Source organism: Magallana gigas, chromosome 7, assembly GCF_963853765.1.
Source record: "Magallana gigas chromosome 7, xbMagGiga1.1, whole genome shotgun sequence".
NCBI classification, from domain to species: Eukaryota; Metazoa; Mollusca; class Bivalvia; order Ostreida; family Ostreidae; genus Magallana; species Magallana gigas.
Window position 1 is genome coordinate 51,707,859 of NC_088859.1, and position 27,388 is coordinate 51,735,246.

The 27,388-nt window shown below is 35.3% G+C and overlaps 1 protein-coding gene across 6 annotated transcripts in view; it reads left to right on the plus strand.

Annotated features, from left to right (window-relative positions):
- LOC105346102 (synaptotagmin-15) overlaps nucleotides 1-27,388 on the plus strand; it is a 71,414-nt gene that overhangs the window by 38,364 nt on the left and 5,662 nt on the right. For 3 of the 6 annotated variants that reach the window (XM_011454565.4, XM_011454566.4, XM_011454567.4), the window contains exons 3-4: nucleotides 15,223-15,374; nucleotides 25,362-25,572. In XM_011454565.4, coding sequence (XP_011452867.2) covers nucleotides 15,223-15,374; nucleotides 25,362-25,572 — 363 coding nt within the window. Of the gene's footprint in view, nucleotides 1-2,470; nucleotides 2,870-10,633; nucleotides 10,909-11,709; nucleotides 11,757-15,222; nucleotides 15,375-25,361; nucleotides 25,573-27,388 lie in introns of those variants that run through there. The other 3 variants (XM_011454571.4, XM_011454570.4, XM_066065179.1) reach the window with 3 other exon arrangements.

Sequence of the window (27,388 nt, forward strand, 5' to 3'; positions counted from 1 at the left end):
AAACAAATAGAGAACGGAATAATTTTCTCTTTAATTTTACAGACAGATGGAAGAAAATGAAATAAAACTCCATCTGATGATTTAGAACTGTATTAGGAACAAGTATCGTGTTGGGGGCCATCTAAACAATGAGACCATTTAAGACCGTATAGGTCTAGTTACTGTCTAACGGTAAAAAGTGGTAGGGGGGTCCATATAGGGGGTCCTTATCAGTCCACAATGTAACGGGCAATTTATTATTTTTTTGTGTCAGTAGAATTCACGTTCCTACCTTGTAGTTTCGATGATTCGTCAGTAGATTAAAATTTGACCGAAAGGTTTCACACATTAACAGTTGCTCTTTAACAAAGTAGTTCAATTGCTCAAATTCGTAAAGTAAGGAAATGCGCGAACGCGATCAAATATTAATGTTTGAATGTTTTGAGAAGATATTAAATAGACTTGAAAGGTTAAATTAAAATAAAATACTAAAATCACTGAATGAAATAGCGTTTTGGTCACGTTTGAAAGCAAACACCATTAGCAAACACTATCATTTCAAACCATGAGCAATGAATGTTGCTTAATTTCCGCTTTCACTTCGATTTCTATACTAAAAGCTGTTTTTAAAAAGAACACAAACCTCAACAAAATTCGAAATAGAATACATGGCAATTTCACGACGCAAAACAAAAATTACAATCAATAGAGAGTTCTACTGGCAACTTTTTGGTCAACATTTGTTTTACGAGACACGAGTTTCTGTTTATGGAAATTGTCATTTGCGATAGAAATTATAGCTAACGTTAAGTGAAAAGCACGCTAGCAAGTGCAAGGGTAATGTATTCAAAAATCAGACTCTTTATCTGCGGGAAGCCAGGGGGAATTCTCTTTAATAATTCCAAATGTCTTGTGGAGCGACTATTTACAACTTAATGTCATTTGTTGGCTATGTGAACGACTCGCACAGTCTGTCGTGATTTGCGAAAAACAGGAGAATTATAATTACATAAAACATCATTTCTGTAAGATATATGTCCAATATCTTAATAATTGCCTTTCTAGATCCAATTGAAACTAGAAAAAAACCGCGTCTGGCATTGTTTCAAATAGAATTAACTTGTAGGATTTTGTATAAATCGTTGGAAATAAGTTAAAGTGAAGTCATCAATTTCACAATCATAATGTAAACAGTCATATTATTCATATTTTACATACATGTACCACGGAAATAATTTTTATATACTAGAATCAAACTCCTCTGATCTTTTATTTGAGATTTTGATATAACCACTACTTATTACATTCATAACTGCAGAATAAAAGCCCGGGCCATATAGTAAAAATGGTGATTTAAATTCTTCAGTTTCCAATCAATCAGACCTGTCAGTACTCTCGATTCTTTGATTTGGTATTTATGTATAGTTTGGGCGTGGTTTTCAACTAAGATCATTTCGTAGAGTAGTTTGTTGGGAGAAAAATTAATTTACTAGCATACAATAAAATTCTCAATGCGTGTTGGTTCATGCGGGTATGAGGGCTTCGGTCATTACAGATAGAGAAATGCCTGACCCTCGTCAGAGGGTTATGTCATTTGTATCCCGGTAAAGGAACAAAAATGTTTTGATTATATTTATTTCTCTTTTCTCTCTTTGACTTTCAATCGTATACAGTTAGTAAGATCATTACGCTACATAGAAGGACGAGTCAATTCTGTGCAAATGTGGGCAATTCTGGCGTCAATACGTGATATCTGCGTTTGAATTAATGCTTGCTAAGTGTATCGATTAAGGTTGGTTAATGTTTGACATTGAAGAACAAAGAAGAAAATGTATCCAAAAAATTCTTAGAAAGCCATTTATGGAATGTGTACTTTTAAACAAGGACAACTTGGTTTATAAACCGGATTTTAAAATCCTAACAGTTTATTTTTTGATATATCAATCGGTGTTTTAAAAAATTAAGAAACAAAAAATACCCTGTGTATTTTTAATCTAAGTTATTCTATAGCAATATACAATATACTTGTCTCTCTAGTATGTTTATTTGGGAAATAAAAACACTTTGCAAAGTTAATGAAGAAATTAGGTGTTCTGCTATGGAAAAGTTTAATACTTAATAAGGTCGAGATCCTTTGGATGATACAGGAGTCTTCTGGAAATCATATACAAGTTAGAACCCAATGCAAACCGGGTCTTGAATAATTAATCGGTATAATTTAGACGTATGTCTCCGGAATACGACTATATATCTCATATTATCCCATTTCCTTCATGTGAGTACTATTAAGAAACTTTATTTCTTTTCTTAAATTGCTGGCAAAACAACAGACCAATTCATTGTTTTTGGGACCACTGTAAGTCAATTTGGGCTTCATTATCATCCACCCAGAGGATATGACGTCACTTATTGGTCTGTCCCTACACTAAAACCTCCGCTCTGGTTTGCACAGAGCCATATCTCCTGTATTGTTGCAACGGGGCCATTACCTGTCTTATTTTGTTTCTTAACCTAGTTATATCCACTTCATGTACAGCGGTTCGTTGCCGGGGCAGAAAAAGTCTGAGGATTGCCGATCGGTTCTGCCCAGTAGAGACCGTAAACGCCATCAAGTTACTCTCGTTTTGTCGCTAATTACTTCTAATGTCATTATTATCTAATCTCGCGAGAACAACTGCCAATATTCGCCCTTTAATGTGTTTAATTCCAGAAGTTCTCAAAGCGTTAAGTTGCAGAGCCGGGTTTTGAGAGAGTTGACTTTGCTTCGTCTGGAAGGTTTTAAAGGTGTTTTTTTTTGTGAGTGAACGCTGTTAAGTGTCATTGACAAGTTTCACCTGTGAGTCTGACGAACATTTCCGCGCTTCAGGGACATAGGGGCTGCTATGAATCGGTAAGTAACCAACCTACCGGAAGTCAGCCTGCCATCTTGTGCTGGTCTTTTGTACCACAATGCTTTGTCGTGAATGGATTTTCTTGTAATTATGATAGAAAGTTTTAATTTTAAAAAATGACGGATGTTAGGATGATTTTACATGCAACGTATTAATGAAAGTGAAAATTAAAGGCAATCATTAAGATTTTTTTTTAACGAGGCCGAGTACAGATCGAGTACGCACGCTTTCGCGAAGCGTTTCATTTGTATTGTGACGTCATCTTTTTGCTTGGTTGACGCCATGGCGTGATAGTTTCAACTGCAGACATTCAACAAAATTTTTTGAAAATAGCTCGTTTGATGCGTAAAATTGATATAATATTGTGGAATAAACATAAATGTCTCGAAGTATAAGCTATATTTGGGCTCGGGTCGAAAACGTAAAGAGGGTTCAGCAAGCCTAGCCCTCTGTCACGTGTTCTTAATTAACCCGCCTAAATATAGCTTAATTCATATATTTCAAGACAGTAACCATGTATTTTATACAATTGCCCCTAATAAGTGATGTTATATATTTATTTATTTCTTAAATATGTCTGAATGTCTTAATAATACTATAAAGATCACCATTTCCGGCTTTGTCAAATAAAGAATAGCCATTATCTGAAAATCTGGGAAATCGGGCATACAAAAAACAACTTTAAAAAGATCCCTGGAACAAACCAGGAGGTAAAAGGGTTTTTTTACCATTTGATGCCTTTTAGCAATAATTTTAATATGTAGAACAGAAAAAAATCCTTAGGGCAGAAGTTTTTAAAAATTTCAAACAAAATCCCATAGGGTCCTATGTTAAAAATTAACAAACTTTGAGATGACCCCTTAAACAAACGGTGTGGTAAATGTCTTATTTTTTTTATCTTAAAATAATAATTATAGCGAGCGCAGCTCGCCGGCGCGCAGCGCCGGCGCGAAGCGAGCTCTACCGGCAAGGCGTGTGTGAATAGAAAATTCGGACTATTTGCACATTCATTCAACGGATTTTTTTGGCGTCAGTAAATCGGACCAGTAATGCATCGTTTTAATCGTCCCAGTAGTTCCCTGTAATCATGGCAATTTTTATCACTTCACACTCTCACGAGAATCAGCAAGACAAATTTAGACAGTAAAAACAATAACGATGTAAGCGACATACAGTCAATGTTACCTCTAAAGTTCACCTCAGTACACTTTCAATCAAAAATAATCGTGTGACGTCACAAACGTTTACACATTGATATATTTTTTCGGAGTCAGTAAATTTTGACCCACAATTCATAGTACCAATGGTTTCCAACCTCACGTTCCAACATCACGTTCTCCCGAGAATCAAAGTAAAACCTTTGAAAAGCTTATAAGATGTGTAATTTTAAGAACATCATGCTTTTTAAGTAAATAAAACAGTATACTTCGCATACTTTTATTTCTCAAGGGAATTTTAAAGAGTAAGACGACACTTAACCAACGTCAGCTTTGACGTCACAATAAGCACTGATAAGGGGAAATTACTCTAATTGAAGTTATTGTAAATCTGCTGAAATGACCAAAATCCTCTCAAAATCTTGCAAAGGCTAAGATAAAGAACAGCTGACGAATAAGGACATTTCTTCAGATACAGGAAACAGTTGTAAATTGCACTTATTTGGATGAATGCTCACAAATATTTTATTCACTATAATTACGGTAATTTCCTGAAACGTAACGTTATACGTAGCAGCGCCTTTTTTTAAAGGGGTGGGTGGGTGGATGGCAGCCTCATCCAAAAAATCTTTGCAAGCAAAAAGAAAAATAAATCATGAAAATTCTAATCCTTCAGCTCTTTAGCAGTTCAATGGTTTCTTTATTTTCACTTCCATTTATTACATGCGGGGGGGGGGGGGGGGGGGGGGGGGGGGGGACAACACCATGTTCTTTTAACATGATAAGCAAATATTTTAAAGCGTAAACTAAAAATAAAATTAAACATTAATTATTTTTTTTAAGTGGAGGGGCAAATCCATGGTAAGTCGATTTTCTATGTATAAATTGACAAAAATGAAAAAATTTTTAGCATGGGGGGAGCTCTATGATGAGTCAAGTTTTATATGTAAGTTTAAGAAAAAATGTCTACTGCAAAAAAAAAAAAAGGGGGAAATCAATCAATCAATCATAATCACAATCACTTTAAAAGAGGAGATGCAGTGCAATGAATATTTATATATTAAAATCTTTATTATTTAACAACATTGTATCTGAGATTAAACTATTGTTCTACATATAAATAAATAAATTATAAGAAATCTTATAAACTATGAATAATGAAAATTTACTGAAAAATAGGTATGTTTTATTTTTTGGCATTCAAATTTCACGTTGTTAATTTTATTTTATTAATTTATTATAATTCATTGTTTGATCACATGCTGTGCTCGCCCCAACGGTCGCACCGTAAAACATATTATTAGTAGAAATTCATGTAAAAAATTTCATTAAAAAATCTAGGGCAGAACAAATTAGACCCGGCCTCGTTAGATTAAAGAATAGTCTGAACTTTTTACTGAAATCTTTCAAGCAACAAACTGTTACATGAATATGTATAGCGGAAGGGAGAATGATTCACTTCCGGATAAGGTTTTTGGATGGTACAAAAGGATAGACTTTAGTTAATTTGATACACAAATTATAGATTTGAGGAATTAGTTATAAGAATTAGATTATGCCAAATAGAAAATCTGATTTCACCAACAAATAAGAATTTCAGTAAATAACCGTATCTTAATCACAGACATAAACATGATGTGCTCTATACAAGCATTTCATTTGGAACAAAACCCGTATGAAATGGAATCAGATATCGGTTTGGAGAAACTGTTTATTCATCTTCCTTACCAATTAGACGTATAATGTCGATGCGGGGTTCTGACGTACCTGGCTCTAAAGTATAGTAGGTGCGCGTTAGTAGGTGCGCGGCGGACTGTCTCCGTATTAATCTAGTCGCTATTTGATCCTTCCCTTTTTTTATCAAAAGCCGTTGACATTAAACCTATCAAATTTTGTTTATACAGAATGGATAACAGATCTTTATACCAAAAAATAGCTGTTTCATTCGATTGTCTTCACAAAAATGAACTCTCTCTCTCTCTCTCTCTCTGTGCGTGTGTGTGTGTGTACATGTATAAGTAGGTATTATTTAGCAGTGTCATTTGTTTAATTAAATGGAGGAAAAAATATTATACACGAGTTAGTAATGCTAATAACACAAATAGTGCATGTTCATTACATTTTTTCAAAAATGGATAATTAGATTTGGAATAATCAAGATCTTCGTTGTCCCATTGCATTAAATACCGCTAAACTTAATCTGAACCTGTTGTATGATTATGTGTAAAGTTTCTTCAAGGGTATTGTTTTTCTGATTTCGAAATACCAAACGATTATTTTATGTAACAACCCAGAGTTTGCATGGAAGAATAACGTACAATTTGATTGACAAACCTACCTTTGAGATATCAGTTCACTGGTAAAAAGGGAAAAATTGTTCAACGACGAAATGGGTTTTTACAGTAATATTATTAAAAGATCATCAGTTCGATCCTCTTGTTTGGGTATCGGTAGAAATAATAATAGTGTTTTAATCGAGTACTTTTGAAAATAAAATTTGGTGTAGGTGCTGGTTGAAAGCTTGTTATAACACTGGACAAACAGCAATCTAATCGAGCACTTCTTTAGGCAGTTCGATAGGTGTGTAGTTAGGGAACTTGAGTTGTTATAATAAAGTTATACAGCATTACATGTATAATCAACCAGTAAGCACCGCTATAAGTGGTTTGTTGTAGGTATCTCGACGGATATTGTTTTAAATATTGTGGCAACGTTCTATCATGGTTTCATAGCAGTATAACGGAACACTGCTTCGGGTGATTTAGAATGGGTATGGGTAAAGAGGTGATTGAAACGAAGTTGAACAAAAGAGCTTTTGTGATTTTTTTAATATGTCAAACCGAGAGTAATTTATGCTATTTTTGTGGATGGAAAAACGCTTGCCCAGATTCATGGCCGGGAATTCTAGGAAACATGAACTTGTATCCTTAGTAATTCGTACGTTGGTCAGATTGCACTCCATATCACACTTAGGCCATGTTATTAATTTTTGGAACATTATTACGAAAAAAAAAACTCTTTTTGTAAGTCATAATACCCAGGATTATTTTTTTAAATAGATAAATGTAAAATTAAAAAAAAAAGATTTTTAACATACTTAAAATAAGCAGTAGACTATCCATTTTACGGTTGTTAACTCGTACGACTTAAAAACAAAATAATTTGTATGGAAACTCTATGTAAAATAAAAACTTTGTTAACTAATTTTACTTTTTCTGTTTTTAGCTAACATGAACCGACGGTCTAAGTCAGCCTTTTCTGATCACCTGTTGTCCGTCGTCCATCTGTCTGTCCTCTGTCTCTAAACTTTTCACATTTTTGACTTCTTCTTTTGAACCCCTTAGTCTAATTTAACCAACTTTGATACATAGCATCTTAATGGGAAGGAGATTCTAATTTTTTTAAAATAAAGGGCAAATCCTGTTTTAAAAGACGGATAATTGCAAAACAGTAAAACTAGCTTGGTGTCTTTAAAAATCATTTAGTCAAGAAATACTGCACCAAAAATGCCAATACTTACACACCAAAGCTTGTATATACAGTGAAAATTTTAAATGAATAAAATTGTGACGCCTGGACTAATAATGGGTCCACCAGAGGAGTTCCAAGTTTGACATAGAAATAAATAGAAATATATAAGGAAAATATTTAAAAATCTTCTTATCAAAAGCTTCAATGCTACAATTTGGCAGATTACTTTGCAAGCATCCTCAAATAATGTAGACTCATAATTGTTGAAATCGTGAGCCATGTACTAATAATGGGGCCTCAAGAGGGGTTTATAGTTTAATCTAGAAATATATATAGGGAAATATTTACAAATTTTCTTAAAGGGACATGGTGACGCACAAACCCATGATTCAGCAAATATCAAATTTTTACACGATTTCCCCAATTTTATATATCATATGAAAATATGAACTTTTGAAAAATTACGGTGTTCCAAAGTAAATAAATCAAATCAAAAAAAAAGAAAAATGGAATTACACGTTGGACCACCACAAAGTATTGAGCTTTTCTTCCGCTTCATAGACACGCAAGCGCAGGGGGATATACCGGTAAGTACTGCAGCGTGGCATACATCATGAGCAAGGAGCCTTTCATTAAAACATGATGTCTTTAAGTACCTATATATTTATGAAGATGCATTCTCTATTAATGCATATATCTTACCACAGACATCGATTAGCTTCAAATTCAATTTTTTTTTCAGAGTGGCAATCCCATTGTAACTATATTTAGACAGAAATTTTAACCACGTGACACTAAACCAATGTCCGAAACAACTCGTTTACATGTGCTATTTCAGGATGAGTTTTAATGACCTGTAAATTGATAGGTAATATCTTATGATGCGTGAAACCTTCCGTATGAAGACATTTCGAATAGCTCTTTTAGTTTCCGTTGTCATACTGTAAACCAACATTTATTCGCGGCGACTTAATTTCGCTATTTACTTCCAATAATCTAATTTGCGATGACTAATGTTCGTGACCAAGCCTTATCCAGACCCGTATTTCGTTATAACAACCATACGATAAAGACTTGTTCGTAACGAGAAATATTCGCGACGACGAGGCTCTCGCGATCCTCGCGAAAATTTCTCGCACGCGAATAAAAGTTGGTTTTCAGTATTCAAAAAGTAAAACATCTATTTTGAGTCACCGTGCCACTTTAAAAACTACAATGCTACAATTTTTAAGATTACTTTGCAGACATCCTCAAATAATTTAGATTTTTATTTGTGACAATCGTGACAGCCAGACTAATACTTAGACCCCAAAAGGGGTTCAAAGTTTAAAGCAATATGAACTGTATTTTTTAGAATTTTATTTTGCTGCCAAAATCCTGCTAGTATGATAAGTCTACATGTAACTTAAACTTTTATGATCGACAAGATTTGAAAAAATCATTAAAAGATTAGAGATTAAAGATTTCTCTTCTATGAAATATATAGCAGATCAATTTTTGTACAGCAACACAAAAATTCAATTTTGCTTCTATTAAGGCTTCTTAACGGCCTTTTCCACAACAATATGGCTAAAAGAAATTTAAAAACCATGGTATTTTTGTCATTTGAGTAGAAAATAACATTTTCGTAAAAAAAAAAATTAAACATGACAATTGCAGCTCATATTGCATTAACTTGGACATATATTGGGGAAAATATTTAAAACCTGCAATAGAATTATACAATAGAACTCTTTTTCAGGTGAACAATGTGGCCCATTGGTCTCTTGTTATTCCTGCGTTGGCTGTTAATTTAGCCTTTGATCAATTACATTAAAGTTTGGGGGGATATCTGACCTTGAACTGGCGGCGCATAGGGTCTTATTTTCCTATTATCAATGAACAAAAAGATTGAAAAACAACTGAAGATTTCATTAAGTAGGAATGTAGTAATAAAAAAATACACAAAGATCAATGCTTTCATCGATAATTTAACAAGAAGCGATATTTGCTTTAAAAAAATACAAAAAAAAAAACCAACAAAACAAAACATCGAGTTGGAACAGTGACAACACCTTTTGTTCACCGTGTGTCAGACGCAAGAAAATAGTCCGTATACCTGTGATGGGATCGGCGAGGTGTGCCTTTGATATCTGAGACCGGCGCAGAGATTCGTCGGTCTTCATGTTTCTTTGATATCTTTAGTTCTATGGTGTAATTTCTCCGATTACGAATGGTAACTACAAATGGCCCACGTTTCGACGCCAATACCAGGTGATTTATTATTGCGCCATCATCACGTTGTAACTTTTCTCCGGTATAGCACAAGAGAAAATCACTAGGACTTGCAGGATATAAGTTCTTTTTTTATTAATAAAATTTCAATAAGATTATCGTGCACGAGATAAAAAGTGGGAGTTTGCAACCAAGTCGAAGAGCGGACCTTGGGTGCTTAAAAAGTGGCGACTGTCCTTCAGAGAATTGTTATAACTAAAATTCTGAGAGACTGGCGAAAGATCCCCAAAAATTTATAAATTCACTTAAATAACAATTTTTACATTTTTACATTTGTATAGGACATTTTAAACCATGCCATTCTTGCCAATATCTGTTTCCACAACCTTACACTAAATTTTGTAGTTTGGTTAGGACATGTAGGTTGGCAAATGATTTTTATCAGACTTATGAATAAATCGAACATTCGACTGAAGAAAAGTTTGGTTTTAATAAAAAGTTTCATAGAAAGTTAAACTAAATATAATTAAATACATAAAAAATGTCTTGAAACGAAATATATATATAGTCTGCGACAATTAATTGGGTCAGCGTCGATGAAGGAATGCATGTTTTCTACATAGGTCTCAGGTGTAACCACTGGTCTCCAATTGCTGAATTGGTGAAATAAGAGGAGTTGTGGTAATCTTACGGAGATGTGACAAAGATGTATACATAACAGGGTGGGCCCGATGTTCATACTAGCGATGTCACATCTCATTTTGTTACAAGGATGACTTTCTTGTTATAAAAAGGGCATTTTATGACAGAGATTAAAATCCTTTTTCTGGGAATTGCATCAGAAAAGAAACACCAGCTTCACTGCACTTTGGATTATTGAATTAATATAAAACACACCAATCATTTTAAATTCGCCACTAGTTACTGGTGTTTACCAAGCAGAGCGTATGTCGGTCCTCCAAGGACGTGGCGTGATCGCTCTTTCAGGTAGAGTCTCCGATTCTTGGAGACCCCGATTCTTGGCCCTGGGATTACCGAAGAGCTCTCCCCCGAGAGAATCTGCTTTGTAGTGAATTGTCAAAGTCTCACTCCGCCACTTGAATAATATTTAATATAGTGATCTACCCGATGGTTAGGTAGATGGTCAATGTTCAATCTTAGGGGTGCGGATTAACAATGCATCGGGTGGTAGAAAGGTAGGATATCTATAACATACATTATACATTGAATGTTGTTGACTAAGTTTTAGCTGAAAATCTGGATTTAATGGATAAAAGTACATGTTTCTACAAGGAGGACAGTAGCATACTCGGTTGAACGAAATACAAAACACGGCTCTTACAAGTGCAGTGACGGCTCGTGAGAGGGAATCTTCATTAACGTCTAAAGCGTCTAGGAGTCAAGCTTCCTGATTTGGTTTTGTAAACTAGCTATTTAATTAACCTCCGCTTTAATGAATTTCCGATGTTTCTACAAACATCTAGATGCCGGTTATACCCATTTCGTCGCTTGTACTGACCAAACAATGAATATTTTATTGGTTTGGTGTGAACAGGATGTTTTAATGTAATAGGGAATTTTCTCTTTATATATTATGTATAGCCGGAAAAGCACCATGAGTTTTAGATTTTTGCATACTTTTGACTTTCTTCACGGTTGATTGGTAATAGTGTACTTTACTGATTTCTTAATCCGATAATTGATTTCTTGTTCCGCATTCGATGCACTAAAAAGTGAATAATTTGAAATTTACAAAATCATTATTTTTGTTGTGTTGTTGGGTTTTTTTTTGAAATATTAAATCCCTTCAGTTTATTGTGCGTTTAAAGCGAGAAATGTTATAAAAGCACAGGTGATTCAGGTTTATAAAGATCAAGCACTTGTTACAAGGAACCTTTTGTGTGTAGGATTTTTTCTTTGTAATTTCCCTCTTATTTTACAGATTACCGCGATGCTTTGATGTCAGAGCGATATCCAAGTACATCTCTCTAAAAGCAAATTCTTTTTAGTCAATGCCAGCGAACATTTACCCGACCAAAGGCAGGTAATCAAATAAAGATTTCTGCTGTCGCCCACCGCGATATGACTTAATCGTTTCGGAGCCTTCATTTCTGACCCATGTCTCCAATACTGAAGTCAGTAAGGGGAGATTATTGCGCACCTCCGCCAGTCGGCTCTGTACCGAAAACACAGCTTGTTAATCACATAATGACTCACTATAATGTTGGTTAGACTAATTGTTGGGAGGAAATATTTCACACAATCCTGATTTGATAGGTTTGCATTTGATGACAGGGAAGATTTAGTATTCTCTAATGTCCAAAGGAATTCCTTTGAATGCATTGTTAATCAACAACTGTTGAAACATTGTTGTAAAACAATTAAAGATGAAAAAAATTGAAAATACGAAAAATTATGATTGTAATTAAAATCTTTATTTCCTTGGCGTAACAAATGAGCATAATCGTCCAATAATAGTCGGACGTGTTATCATCATGAGGTTTATCCTGTATACGGACAGAATCTTTGATATACTTTGGTCCTCTTGTGCAAGAGAGAGAGAGAGAGAGAGAGAGAGAGAGAGAGAGAGAGAGAGAGAGAGAGAGAGAGAGAGAGAGAGAGAGAGAGAGAGAGAGAGAGAGAGAGAGAGTAAACACTAATCGGATGTGGGTTTTCACTACCTAGAAAGCATCTTTATCTTTGACAACCTTGTAATTATTAGAGGTCGTTCGTACAGGATACATATATACTGTATACTTGGCCTTACTTGTTTGAATGTCTCGATCACTGTATCTTGTTTCATGTTCGTAAAAAACAGATGTTTACTGCATTGTTGTTTTTGAAGTTGTACTCATATCTCTTGAGGATATCTGCCTAGTGTTGATTACCAGCGCCATCTTTGTTGTACCCACAGGTGTAGTACTTGAGTCGAGCTGATTGTTTAACGCTGTTTCCAAGGTGACAATGGCTGCTCTGACCCCCTGCCTCCTCCGCATCAGTTATATGGCCTCTGCGACTTATCGTCGCCATTTTGTTCCAGTTTTTGGTAAATGGTAAAACTCGGGTGTAATTTAAGAGTCGTTGTTACAATTGGGGGTTTGTTTCCTGCAGTCATTATGTAATAGTTGATTTCCATTAGGTTTTTGGTGCATATCTTATAACCACTGCGAGGAAATGTCACGATACGGCTTTATGAATTTTTAACGAAATTGGATTTTAATCCGTTCTCTGGAGAAAATTAAATTTCATCCTAAAAACATTCTATCCAGCTACTATGTACGTATATGTGCATTATTGCATCAAGCTGTAAGGAGGGGTTGGCTGATCTCTTTGGCATAGTGAGAAATGAGCAAAAACCGTTACAGTAGCAAAATGCATGTAGTTTGAAAGAATCGGAAAAATAAATTTAACCATGTGATAACTAGTCATATTATTCAAGACAGTATGTGGCACAGTTATTTATATTTCATACCTGATAAGAGATGAAAGACAATATGTTGATTTTATAGTGTATGCACTCTTTTGCAGTGATATGTGCAGGAAATTACAATAAACAAATCTTCCGCCAGAGTTGGTGCGGAGACGCAGCGGACTCTGGGTACTTTGGGAAATTACAGGTCATCTATGACGTCATAGACTGTTACCTGGAAGGCGGTACTTGTCAGTGGCAGACACTCTGCTCCCGACGATGTGCTGCTCTTGTAGGCTTGGTAGATCAAAAAATCCCCAAGTGTTCACCTGTCATTTACACTCTTACTGGTCACTGATGACGTAATATACTCACTCACTGTCCACTGTTCTGTCACGTCCTCAAAACGGTGCTTAATTTGATATCGAGGACCCTATCATTTTTTCTTGAAAATTATTATCAAACAAAGAATGGACATTTTGAGTTTAATCACGTGACTTACTAATAAATGGTACGTGTTATTTAACCAAGGAAAAATACAATCAATAAAATCCTACTCCGTCGGAAAGTTCATGCACATTAAATTTTCAATTACTTTATCCTTGTCTTATAAAGTAATTGAAACGTTCGGAATAATTGATTTGATTTCAATTTTTTTATGAAATACATTGCAGATTGCTTTTTTTTCTATTTTACATTAAATGACAATTCTCTTTATCCCCCTAAATACACACTAGATATGAAACGCAACTGCAAAAAAAATAAAGAAAAATTCAAAAGTCTTTAATTCTACGTTAGTTTGTTTCAAAGTGGTTGTAACTGGGGTATTATCACTTGTTACAACAGCACTATTCGGAATGCAGTTCACTTTGCTTAAGATCAAAAATCAGGAATTAAAATAATGACTCGTTTAAAACGTATTTCACCATAACTGATAAGTTCTTAATGGTGTGCATGTTTAAGCTAACTGACTTGTTTTAAGCGAAAACCCCTAATGAGTCTGATAACTGAAACAACGTTTTACTGTAATCTTGCAATTATTTAAATTAAAAAACAGTGCTTTTAGTCCTTTTTTGGGTTTGATTTCAATTTTTTTCTACCTTAATCAATTCTTTGGCAATTTTTGTGCGCCATTGTGTTGTACTGTAACAAGCGCTATGGATAAATATCGTTTCAATTTTTTTATCATTTAAGATAAAGAACGGTACTTTAAAATCAAGGTTTAAATAATGTAATGAAAACATTTTTATACTATTTATCTGTTTGATTGAAACCAAAGTGGGAAAATCTTTAACGCGTGTTGATAAATGACGCTGATTTCTGCGTTATGTAGCACGCACTGTCAGTAACTCAATACCGGGTAACGAGAGAGTAATCCGAAAGTACGCGACTTGTGACACGACGGCGTGATTGACGACCGAATCGTCCATCCGGGCAACCGAACACGATGTTTGGTTAATAAAATGTATTAATAAAACGTTGGTTCACGGTAGATCCTCCAGTTACGCCAAATCTTGTTCTTCGGAAACAGCAACATGTTTGCTATTTAGTGTGTGCTTATTGCTTTGCAAACAACATTTTCGTCATGGTCTGTAACATTACGGTCGAATTCTATTAATCGAAAAAATAACCAAGAGAGCGATCGAAATCTGTCACCAATTACATTATTTGTCTAAAATGAAGCTTTGCAGTATTGGTATAACACAATCCTTGGATCAAGCTCTCTCAGAACGCAATCGGGTTGGGAGGGTGGAGAATTAAGATACAGAGCCGAGTGCGCCTCCCTGGTGTCCGCGGTGCGTTCGATTGAGATCACTGTGACAGAAACCTCGCGAGCAGCTGCGCGCTTCAGCCTCCTCTAGTTAATGCACGGTTTGGAATTCTAGAATTCTAAAGCATATTAAAACGGGATTACTCTTGTATTGATTCAGAGGAACACATGAATAAGAATTTAAACTAGATAGGAAGAATAAGACTTAAGACGACTTGACATCAATATTTCCTGACTTTGTGTGGTTGGAGGATTCCATAGTGACATGTGCGGACTATTCGAGGACTCAGCGATGAAGCGTTATCATTCTATGATTCTTCTTCCTTGTAGTATGAAACAGATTCCCTTCACAGTCCCCACCCAGGCTACTCTGACCAGGAGGATGGAGAGGGGCTCCTCGGAGGAGTTCCGGTCCCAGAGTGGGGGGTTGTCAGAGCCTACCTCACCCCTCAACGTCAAACGACCGTCAGTGGAGATCCCAGGTAATAAACAATCTCTCTCTCTCTCTCTCTCTCTCTCTCTCTCTCTCTCTCTCTCTCTCTCTCTCTCTCTCTCTCTTAATATATTTCTTAAATATGATGAATTTGAAATTATTCACATGAAGGAGGTATAACTGCAATCTCGGGACGGGCATGTGTGCATTATACTGTTATAGATTCATCAGGAGTTTTTAGTAGGAGTTGTAACTTATGTTTTACGAGCTTCATCTAATACACTGAAAAATATCATTTTTCCATTTTAGAAAAGTTTTATGATTGTAAATATCAATTAGACTAAATAATACAAACAGTACGTATGTAAAACAAATCGCCCGTCTGCAGAACAATCACTTCAAAGGGCCCATATACATGTTGGTGTTCCCTTGGTGGGATACACGATATGTGTGTAACACAAAGTTAAACAACACAATGAAATGAAATCTAGATGAAACCATTTTAGAATGATTTCAAACAACAAGTGCCGCTATCATGGATTTATGATTGCAGCCATAATAACCAAATAAACCTCTTCATTCATCTAGATGTTCAACAAACAAAGGCAAAACAGAGGGGTTGTTTTACAAATAAATCAGATTTGATTGAGTCTTTCTTAATGGAATAAATGCTTTCATCATAATCAAATCCAATAAAGCCCGAAGGGCTTTATGATAGATATGATCACGCCCCGACCGAAATTATCACCTCATAACATAATATTCAAAGAATGATTCCTTATTACTTATATTTATATAATTTTAAACCATCGTACGATTAAATGTTTAAATATGAATAAGCAAACCCCGCTGGCGCCTCAATTTGGCTTTATGAGTTATATAGTACAAAATCCATACGTAGTGTTATCACAGGCAGAGACACTGGAAAATGTAAATATACAAAAGAAAAGTAACTGTTGCTGTAGCTAAATTAATTTTGCAAAACCAATAATTACGTTTAATTTTATGAGAGCTAGAGAAAGTCCTAAAAATCCCTTTGAAACATGACATCTGTATTCCTGTTCGTACTACTGTACAACTTATGACAGAAAAGATGGATGGATATTTTCTGGTGTTGTTTTTCCGGCAAAGTCAATGGCGATGCTTATTAGCAGTTTTGTTTTTAAAGTTATTGGTCGTCAGCCACGTGACAATACATCGTTTAGTTTGTTTTCTGGAACAGTACACCGTCTATCTCTCAGTTCTCATCATGCCGATGTCTGTCCTCCTTGAATTATTTATGGTTTAAAAGTTTCAGTCTGGATAACAAATAACTTTAAAAGGAAGTCTAAATTCATATTTAATCAATAAACTTTATTCCATTATGTTTTTTATGTGAAAATACACGACGTGATCAATTGAATCTGGTATCCATGGCGCCATGCAGTGAGCCTCAGTTCAGTGAAAATCGTCGTCTTTGAGAGTTTGGTAGGACCAGGAAATGCCCGGTAAATCCCCATTCCGCCTCACTATTGTCCGATGGGAATACCTTCGTCACCACCGTAACAAATCTGTGTATTTCCGCCACAGCGCGTGCGTAAGAGGTTACTCTCGGAGAAAAATCGGGATTGGTATATCCTCAGGAGCCACTTCCGGTTCTCTGACTCGTTATGTTGTGCGCCTGAATAGACGGGGATTCAAGTCATTATAAAATAATTACCACAAGTTGATCACAAGGAGCTACACGTATACATCTTGTGTGGTTGTATGACTGATTTCTGTAATGCTAAACAAGGTGGACATTTTTGAAGATCTGAGTTCGGTGTACGACAGTACCTATCATTGAATGGCGTACAAAATCGGGATCTCTCGGTCATTATACACGCGTTTCTGTGAAATAATGAAAGTATTGATATGTTTGATGTAAAAACGGGGCTTGGTACTATCTTTTAAAAGTATAATTATTTGAAATTATTTTAATGCGTATTTATTTAAGAAATTATGCCGAATGTTATCTTGTCTTAGTGTAAATAGGTTACGTGAAATAATTTTTTATATTATAACTTTTCTTTACAACAAATTCATGATTTTAGTTTCTTGTTCCTATTAAAATTCATAACGAATCGCAGCTTTTATTATACATGTAAAGTATTAGTAGCTACAACCGAATAAACTGAACTTGGCGCAGTCTTTCATCGATATTTCGGACTGATTTTATAATTAATTTGAAACAAGACATTTTCAGCATATCTATATGATTTCTGAAAAGTTTTGTCTCTGATATTTTACGCTCATGCTAAAACGTTTTCTAGAAGAAAAAACTCGCATTGAATGAAAATTTGGATTTCAGTTGATTTTCTGTTGGAAGTCTTATCTATGTAATATTTTTATATATCAAGTATCTTTGTCTGTCGCCATCATACATTTTTGCTATATATTTTTTTGGTTGGTCTGATAATAATTGTTTTTTCAATATGTATCACTTATTTATTTGGTTAGTTTAATGACTTTCAAGTAAATCTAAGTTTTAATTCCAGACTTAATGATCAGAAAAACCTCTCTACGAATCTTTGCCTAAATAATAGTGATCTCAAAAAGTCTTTCCCTTTATAACCACTCTTGACTTGAAGTAATAAGGAATTCCCCTGACACAAATAAGACTTCGGCGGTTCCTAGAATTCCTCACTAATCTTCATCTTTTGAGCGTTTATCGGAGCCGACAGAATGATACATTCTCTGCGTCCTCTCATTAACTCAGATCCACTTTTCTCCAATTGTTTCTGGATGATTTTTAAAGAACCTTTCAACACAGTAAGCTCAGATAGCAGGAAAGTCAATTCAGCGTTTCAGTTAGTATAATTATGCTTATGCAAACTATTTCACCCGTTTCAATTATTTTTTTATATGTGAAGAACAATACTCTTAAATTTTTTCTATGTATTTATCTGTAATATTCAAGTAAGACATCATATTTCCGACACATCTTTTCACAAATTATTTCTGAGTCAATGAACAACATACCTGATTTTATCAACAATTAGTATACAAACTTCAAAGATAAAATCCCCTTTTTAGACAAAGACCAGGAACTTGTCATTTGATCCAATAAATTAGTATTTTCATATACAGTGGTTTGATAGAAATCAGTGGATAATAAAAGGTCAGCTGATTTTTAACTTTTTAGTGTGTACATACGTCTGTATGTATTAAATGAATTATGATTAAGACTTCCACCGATGATGAATACCTGTTGTACAGATCAGGTGAATGTCTGTACCTGATACACAATGTACACTCACTGGCCAGGATGATCATCTACAGATCAGGTGAATGTATGTACCTTATGCACAATGTACACTCACTGGCCAGGATGATCATCGGGCCTGTTCATTAATGTTATCAGCGTTTGTACAGGGCGGGACTCTTGATTTTATCATTATCTGTCACAATTATGTACAGGTATTAACAGGTACAGGTACATGTATTAAATACTCGTCAGTTACAGTAAATACTTGTCAGTTACAGATGAAGCCGAACAGTTACCATGCAAAAATACAGTAAAAAGACTGTAAGCCCTTGGCGAAAAGATGTGCCATCTCATGTTCCATAATTATCAAATTATTTCGCAGAGCGGCAAATAATCAATCAGATATGTATGATTTTCCTATTGATTGAGTACCATATCTAACAGTGCATGAGCAGGCCCGCTGTTTTAACAATAAGAACACTTGATGGTTTGGTTGTTTTACATTTCCTGTTTCCGAGTCTGTACCCAGTCATCCCCCAAAAGACCAAAAATCTCCCTAAGTTAGTTAAGTTCCCCGGCATGTTCCGAGGTTCCGGTTCCTGTGGAGTTGCACGATCTCTGGGAACAGATAGTTAAATTGTTTCTTAACACGAAGTCTCGGGTCCTGGGGCTAACGACGCGGCGCTGGTGTCTGATGGATGGGACGTGCGCCTTGGCAGCCTCTGTACGAATACTTCATCCTCTGCACAACACGTCACGGCATCGGTATGATTCACGAAAACACCGAGCTTCCCCTCTGTTCTGTTGTTATGAATGGTCTGGTTTTGCAATATAAGTTTGCCGATGACAAGGTTCCAAGGACTGATCCATCAGACAGATATGCGAGTGCAGCTGAATCAAACAGTATAACGACTGACTCCTCCAGCACGCAGTTACTATGTTATTTACGTCATTATTGAGTGCAAACGATAACAAATTGTCCTCAGTTAGACACTCCTACAACTCCCTCTGCCCGTCATTGCGCGTGATTCACACGGTTATCATTGGTTACGTTACATATCTTGATTTCTTTTTCAATGTTTGTTGTTTACATCCTTTTTGAACCATTCAACTCTCATTTGTCAACCCAATATTACTTAGTTAACTATTGTATTTATAAGACCACACCCAAATTTCAGAAGAATGATTTAAAATCAGTCTGTTATTGATTTGCTATAGCAGTTTGCTTGATCCAATAATTGGCGACAGTAAACGCCATTGTTTTATGCCATATGTTTTATACTCGTTTAATATTCGTCTATGTAATGTTTCTTTGAAGACTAAAGTGATGCTCATTATACGGTTTATAATCATTAATTGACAAAGAGAATCCATGAATACTTAACTTTTTAAAATTTTGTTACTATAAATATATAATGTGGCTTAAACTTTTTGCCTACATCAAACTTAAGATAATAGAAGAATCTGCACAGAAATGAGCATTTTATTACTTACATCCACGAGTACTTTCATTACTTTGATTAAAGGGATAATTTATACTCAGACTTTGTCTGTGTAATTTTGCGAAACTTGAGTTTGTCAGTCGCCAAATCGAATTAAAACCCTTTCTGTTATATTCAGTGAATCACATTTTAACAATACTTCTAAAATTTAAGATCTAGTTATTTCCCTAATGTCTGCTTTTTATAAAATTGACCGTACAGCGATACAATGATATGTTGAAGTCATATAAAAATTTTAATTTTACCATCTATTGATTTAAAAGTTCTTAAATAAGTTAAGCTTTTAGATAGTTTATTTTACGGCCTAAGCTTTTTGTGCCTCATTTACATAGTTAAAATGGCAAAGGATCTTCCTATAGTTATAGATGATCGAGCGAGACTTTTTGGACAATATGATTTTATTTTCGATCATATTATTTATACCACAGAAATTCAAAAGAATCTAAATCAAACATAAAACATTAGTGGAATTATTTGTCTGCTTGTGTCGTATCAAACTCTACAACTACTTGACATTCTCGGACTCACTATCTATCTAGTTGCATTGGCGGATCCAGAGGGGGGGTTCCGGGGGTCGGAACCCCCCCTTTCTCTGGGACATATGAATTTTTTTGAAAACGTTTAATGCCTATTTAAAGACAATTTTCCCCATTTATAATAGAAATACTGTAATTATCTCAAATAAATGCTTTTAAAATTGCTTATTTAAATAATTTCGTATTACGTCACATAATTTTTTTCTTATATAAAAAAAAAAAAAACCCTATCGATTTTTTATCGAAATAAAGTACATTGTACTCCCCTTTAGCATCCGGTGTTTACTACACTGAGTAAACATGTGGAAAATTAAAGAAAAAATACATAAAATTAAGCAGTATCATAGATTTATAATAACATTTACAATGTATTTTCTACTCTATTTCTTTTTTTTTAAATCGAATATAGTTCGTACAGTTTTGAACTGACAAGCCATCGAGTAAAACGACTTAACGGTTAAAATACGAGTACACGCATTCGTTTTACTTTAAAAAGCCGCTTTCAAATGTATTGTTTAGTTAATTAACCTAAATAATTATAATAGATGAGTTTTACTTCGTTTCATACGAAAAATACAAAGAAAACTACATGACCCGCTTATGCGGGTTATGCTATTTTTCTGGAATGCTAGCTACCTTCTTACCCACTTTTAAACACAAAAGAAAGCCTTTTTTGTTTTGTTTCCAAGGATCGGAAATTCTGTTACAAACATACCTTGTAAAGGGTTTATATGTAAACCATTATGAAAATGCACAACTTTTCAAACTTTTCTTTTTTAAAATGCTCGCGTCTGTACCAGTCCGAATGATGCATCGCACCCATTACAGAGGTCACATCAAGTTCCCTGGGACGACAATTGCTTTTACCATTGTATTACACACGTACCATCTTTTCAGCAGATAAATTATCCCCATTCTTTTGTCATATCATGTCATTTAGACCTTTATTTAAGAAGGCAATCAATAGAAATCAAAATCGATAAATAGTTCAGAATTTAAAAACATCAAAGACATAAAAAACATTACCAAAATATCCATTTATTAATAGTTTGTCATAATTAGTCCGAGTTGTGTTTTGTTTCTTAGTGTTTCTTTTCTATCAAGCAAAGACGCACTGAATTTATCATTGCTGGAAAGTTGGGTTTCTTAAGGCTAGATATAATGCAAATATTCCTTACCTAAACCAAAAAGGCAAAACACTCAATAATGCAGTGCACTCTAATGTTGATATAGATGTGAAATAGATAGTGATGAGATAAATGTTTATTAAATACAGTTGTATACGCACGGAAAACGTTCAAAAAGTCCTTGTTTATTGACAAATGATGAATTTTGCACATATTAATTTTCATCAAATGGAACCCCCCCTTTTCCAAATTGCTGGATCCGCCTCTGAGTTGTGTCAAACTCTACAACTACTTGACATTCTCGGACTCACTATCTATCTAGTTGTGTCAAACTCTACAACTACTTGACATTCTCGGACTCACTATCTATCTAGTTGTGTCAATCTCTACAACTACTTGACATTCTCGGACTCACTATCTATCTAGTTGTGTCAAACTCTACAACTACTTGACATTCTCGGACTCACTATCTATCTAGTTGTGTCAAACTCTACAACTACTTGACATTCTCGGACTCACTATCTATCTAGTTGTGTCAAACTCTACAACTACTTGACATTCTCGGACTCACTATCTATCTAGTCGTCTCAATCTCTACAACTACTTGACATTCTCGGACTCACTATCTATCTAGTTGTGTCAATCTCTACAACTACTTGACATTCTCGGACTCAATATCTATCTAGTTGTGTCAATCTCTACAACTACTTGACATTCTCGGACTCTCTATCTATCTAGTTGTGTCAATCTCTACAACTACTTGACATTCTCGGACTCACTATCTATCTAGTTGTGTCAATCTCTACAACTACTTGACATTCTCGGACTCTCTATCTATCTAGTTGTGTCAATCTCTACAACTACTTGACATTCTCGGACTCACTATCTATCTAGTTGTGTCAATCTCTACAACTACTTGACATTCTCGGACTCACTATCTATCTAGTCGTCTCAATCTCTACAACTACTTGACATTCTCGGACTCACTATCTATCTAGTTGTGTCAATCTCTACAACTACTTGACATTCTCGGACACACTATCTATCTAGTCGTCTCAAACTCTACAACTACTTGACATTCTCGGATTACTATATATCTAGTCGTGTCAAACTCTACAACTACATGACATTCTCGGACTCACTATCAATCTAGTCGTCTCAAACTCTACAACTACTTGACATTCTCGGACTCACTATCTATCTAGTTGTGTCAATCTCTACAACTACTTGACATTCTCGGACTCGCTATCTATCTAGTCGTCTCAATCTCTACAACTACTTGACATTCTCGGACTCACTATCCATCTAGTTGTCTCAATCTCTACAACTACTTGACATTCTCGGACTCGCTATCTATCTAGTCGTCTCAATCTCTACAACTACTTGACATTCTCGGACTCACTATCTATCTAGTTGTGTCAATCTCTACAACTACTTGACATTCTCGGACTCACTATCTATCTAGTTGTGTCAATCTCTACAACTACTTGACATTCTCGGACTCACTATCTATCTAGTCGTCTCAATCTCTACAACTACTTGACATTCTCGGACTCACTATCTATCTAGTTGTGTCAATCTCTACAACTACTTGACATTTTCGGACTCACACTATCTATCTAGTCGTCTCAATCTCTACAACTACTTGACATTCTCGGACTCACTATCTATCTAGTTGTGTCAAACTCTACAACTACTTGACATTCTCGGACTCACTATCCATCTAGTTGTGTCAATCTCTACAACTACTTGACATTCTCGGACTCACTATCTATCTAGTTGTGTCAATCTCTACAACTACTTGACATTCTCGGACTCACTATCCATCTAGTTGTGTCAATTTCTACAACTACTTGACATTCTCGGACTCGCTATCCATCTAGTTGTGTCAATCTCTACAACTACTTGACATTCTCGGACTCGCTATCTATCTAGTTGTCTCAATCTCTACAACTACTTGACATTCTCGGACTCACTATCCATCTAGTTGTGTCAATCTCTACAACTACTTGACATTCTCGGACTCACTATCTATCTAGTCGTCTCAATCTCTACAACTACTTGACATTCTCGGACTCACTATCTATCTAGTCGTCTCAATCTCTACAACTACTTGACATTCTCGGACTCACTATCCATCTAGTTGTGTCAATCTCTACAACTACTTGACATTCTCGGACTCACTATCCATCTAGTTGTGTCAATCTCTACAACTACTTGACATTCTCGGACTCTCTATCTATCTAGTTGTCTCAATCTCTACAACTACTTGACATTCTTGGACTCACTATCTATCTAGTTGTGTCAATCTCTACAACTACTTGACATTCTCGGACTCACTATCTATCTAGTTGTGTCAATCTCTACAACTACTTGACATTCTCGGACTCACTATCCATCTAGTTGTGTCAATCTCTACAACTACTTGACATTCTCGGACTCACTATCTATCTAGTTGTGTCAATCTCTACAACTACTTGACATTCTCGGACTCACTATCCATCTAGTTGTGTCAATCTCTACAACTACTTGACATTCTCGGACTCACTATCCATCTAGTTGTGTCAATCTCTACAACTACTTGACATTCTCGGACTCACTATCTATCTAGTTGTGTCAATCTCTACAACTACTTGACATTCTCAGACTCACTATCTATCTAGTTGTGTCAATCTCTACAACTACTTGACATTCTCGGACTCACTATCCATCTAGTTGTGTCAATCTCTACAACTACTTGACATTCTCGGACTCGCTATCTATCTAGTTGTGTCAATCTCTACAACTACTTGACATTCTCGGACTCGCTATCTATCTAGTTGTCTCAATCTCTACAACTACTTGACATTCTCGGACTCACTATCCATCTAGTTGTGTCAAACTCTACAACTACTTGACATTCTCGGACTCACTATCCATCTAGTTGTGTCAATCTCTACAACTACTTGACATTCTCGGACTCACTATCTATCTAGTCGTCTCAATCTCCACAACTACTTGACATTCTCGGACTCGCTATCTATCTAGTTGTGTCATTTGATACCTAATTTTGTTATACATGAACATATACCAACTGAACCGAAAATTCAGATTATGTAAGAAGCCTATGTAATCGTTTTAGGTCTGGTACTGCTCTGTATGGCAGTACTCTGCAAGTCACTGGTCAAAACTCACCAGGGCTTCAATAAATAATGTACAAGATTAAAATCTAACCGCTGATTTTTAGAAAATTTTAATTACATGTATGACGTACTTTTATGTGTATTAATAAAAGTTTGTCCTTTTACCCCCTACAGTACTTACAGTACTTGGATTGTTGGTTTTTTGTGAGTACATTGTCAGTAGTTTATTTTGTCATTACTTTTATTGCTGGTACTTTGTAAGTTAATTTATTATCGGTACTTTGTCAGTACTAAATTGCTGGTTCCTTGTCAGTACTTTAAATGCCAGTACTTGGTCAGTATTTTGATTGTTGGTACTTTATAAGTACTTTATTTGCCAGCGGTACTTTTTCAGCTCTTTGAATTGGCAGGTTTTCATTAGTGCTTTGATTGCTGGTACTTTGTCAGTACTTTGATTGCTAGCGATACTTTTTCCATTTCATTCGAATTGGTGGTAATTCATGAGTACTTTAATTGATTGTAGGGGCCTACGCCCTGGGCTCCATCGACCCCAGCCTCTACAAGATAGTGGACGAGGACGACGACTACGAGATCCCCCTGGATCACATCGGCAGGGTGTGGTTCGCCGTGGAGTACGAGCGGGAGACAGAGAAACTGCTAGTGACACTAATGAAGGCAAAGAACCTCCCCACACGACAGTACGGCAACAACAGCAGCTGTGACCCCTTCATCAGGTGAGGGCAATCAAGGTGGCTAATTCTTAAGAACGTTAGGTGGTGAGCAGTGGTCAAATGCAGTCATCTTTAAACTTACTGAATTTGCTTAAATATCACAATTCACAGCCCTCTACTACTACTACTACTACTACTACTATTACTACTGCTAAATCATTATATAAATTATCTAGTTCGAATTACTAAGTTTTATTTTTTCAGGATATATATATATATATATATATATATATATATATATATATATATATATATATATATATATATATATATATATATATATATATATATATATAGACGATGGGAAATAAGGAGGCTAGGTGGTCCCTATTATTTCCCCATGTTAATTAGTCCTGTAATTAGAACTGTATATTGTTCTGTTTACTGACCATTGCTATGGCCTTGTGATGATTTAGACGTCCTCTGTTTTTAATATATTTGTACATATGTCATACAGTATGTACATGTACATGTACTTGTGGTTGATGCTAGTGCTTAATTACGTTAAATATTATGATATACAAAGGTTATAACCTTGTAATTAAGACATACAACTATGACGTCATTACATAACAAATTTGAAGATGGGGTAATAAGATGGCGCAAATGCCCATTCGGTTTAGTAGTGAAATACAATTTTGAATTTATTTTTCCCCAATTAAATCTTTTCAAATATATTATAATACAACTTTGCAAAAGCAAAATTTCTAACTATAGTCAGTTTTTAATATATTCAACAAGAATAATTATAAATAAGAAGAAAAATGTTGTCGGAAATTTTGGTGGTATCGAACCCGTAACATAAAAACCCTAGATATATACGGTTATCTTATGCCAGGTACTTTAACCACTGAGCCATTTCAGACACAAGTTGGCTTTTTAAATATTATGTGTGACTAAGGCCACGAACTACCGGACTTGAATTATTTTTTCAAAACGTTTAATTGTTGGGATACAAAATGATATTTTTTTAGTATAATGGGTCATCTCTCCACGTTTTTGTTGATTGAAATCGGTTTGTTTTCCAATAGACCTTAATTAGACTATGAGAAAAATATGGAGCACAGACCCACTCTATAAAAGAAAATGCCTTGAAGTTTTAAAAAATAACAGTATTTGCAGGTTTTGATACGTATACGCCTGTTTGAGTCAACATATTCCAAGTATTGAACATACCTTTAGGTTAAAAATCAATGATTCGTTAAAGATATATTGTTTTGAATTATTAAAAAAAAACCATCAGATTTATTGATACTTTAATTTTTCAGTAGCCTGTCCGACCGCGTATGGGCATTTTACACGCCTTATCCACCCATCTTCAAATTTCTTGAACATAGTTAAGGTTCAGGCTTAACAGATCTAATGATATAGTCGGTGATGCAGTAAAGGAATTATGAAGCTATTGATTCCACTGGGGTTCCTGGTATCTCTGAGGTACCTATGCCTGGTTCTTTTGTCAGTCTAAAGCGCATACCCGCTCAGATCAAAGTACCAGTTTGTTTGGACAAGGCACCATGGTGTATTGATAGAAGCAATGAGATAGCCCTTACTTCTGCCATTGAGGCGTCTGTACCAACATCAGCTCTTCCAAGTGTTGACACGATCAATAAAAGGTCAAGGTCATATATACCACAAACTTGAACGTGTTCCCTTACTTGACCCCCGTGGCAAATCAAGCCTCTCTGAGGGTAGCATATGGCCGGTTTATTGTTCATCAGGGATCAGTTCACAAACCAGAAGAAAAGACTGTTTGATCTGTACCAATTAAATGTCGTAGGGAAACACAGCCAGGTACCTCTGTACTGAGCTGTGCTTCGTG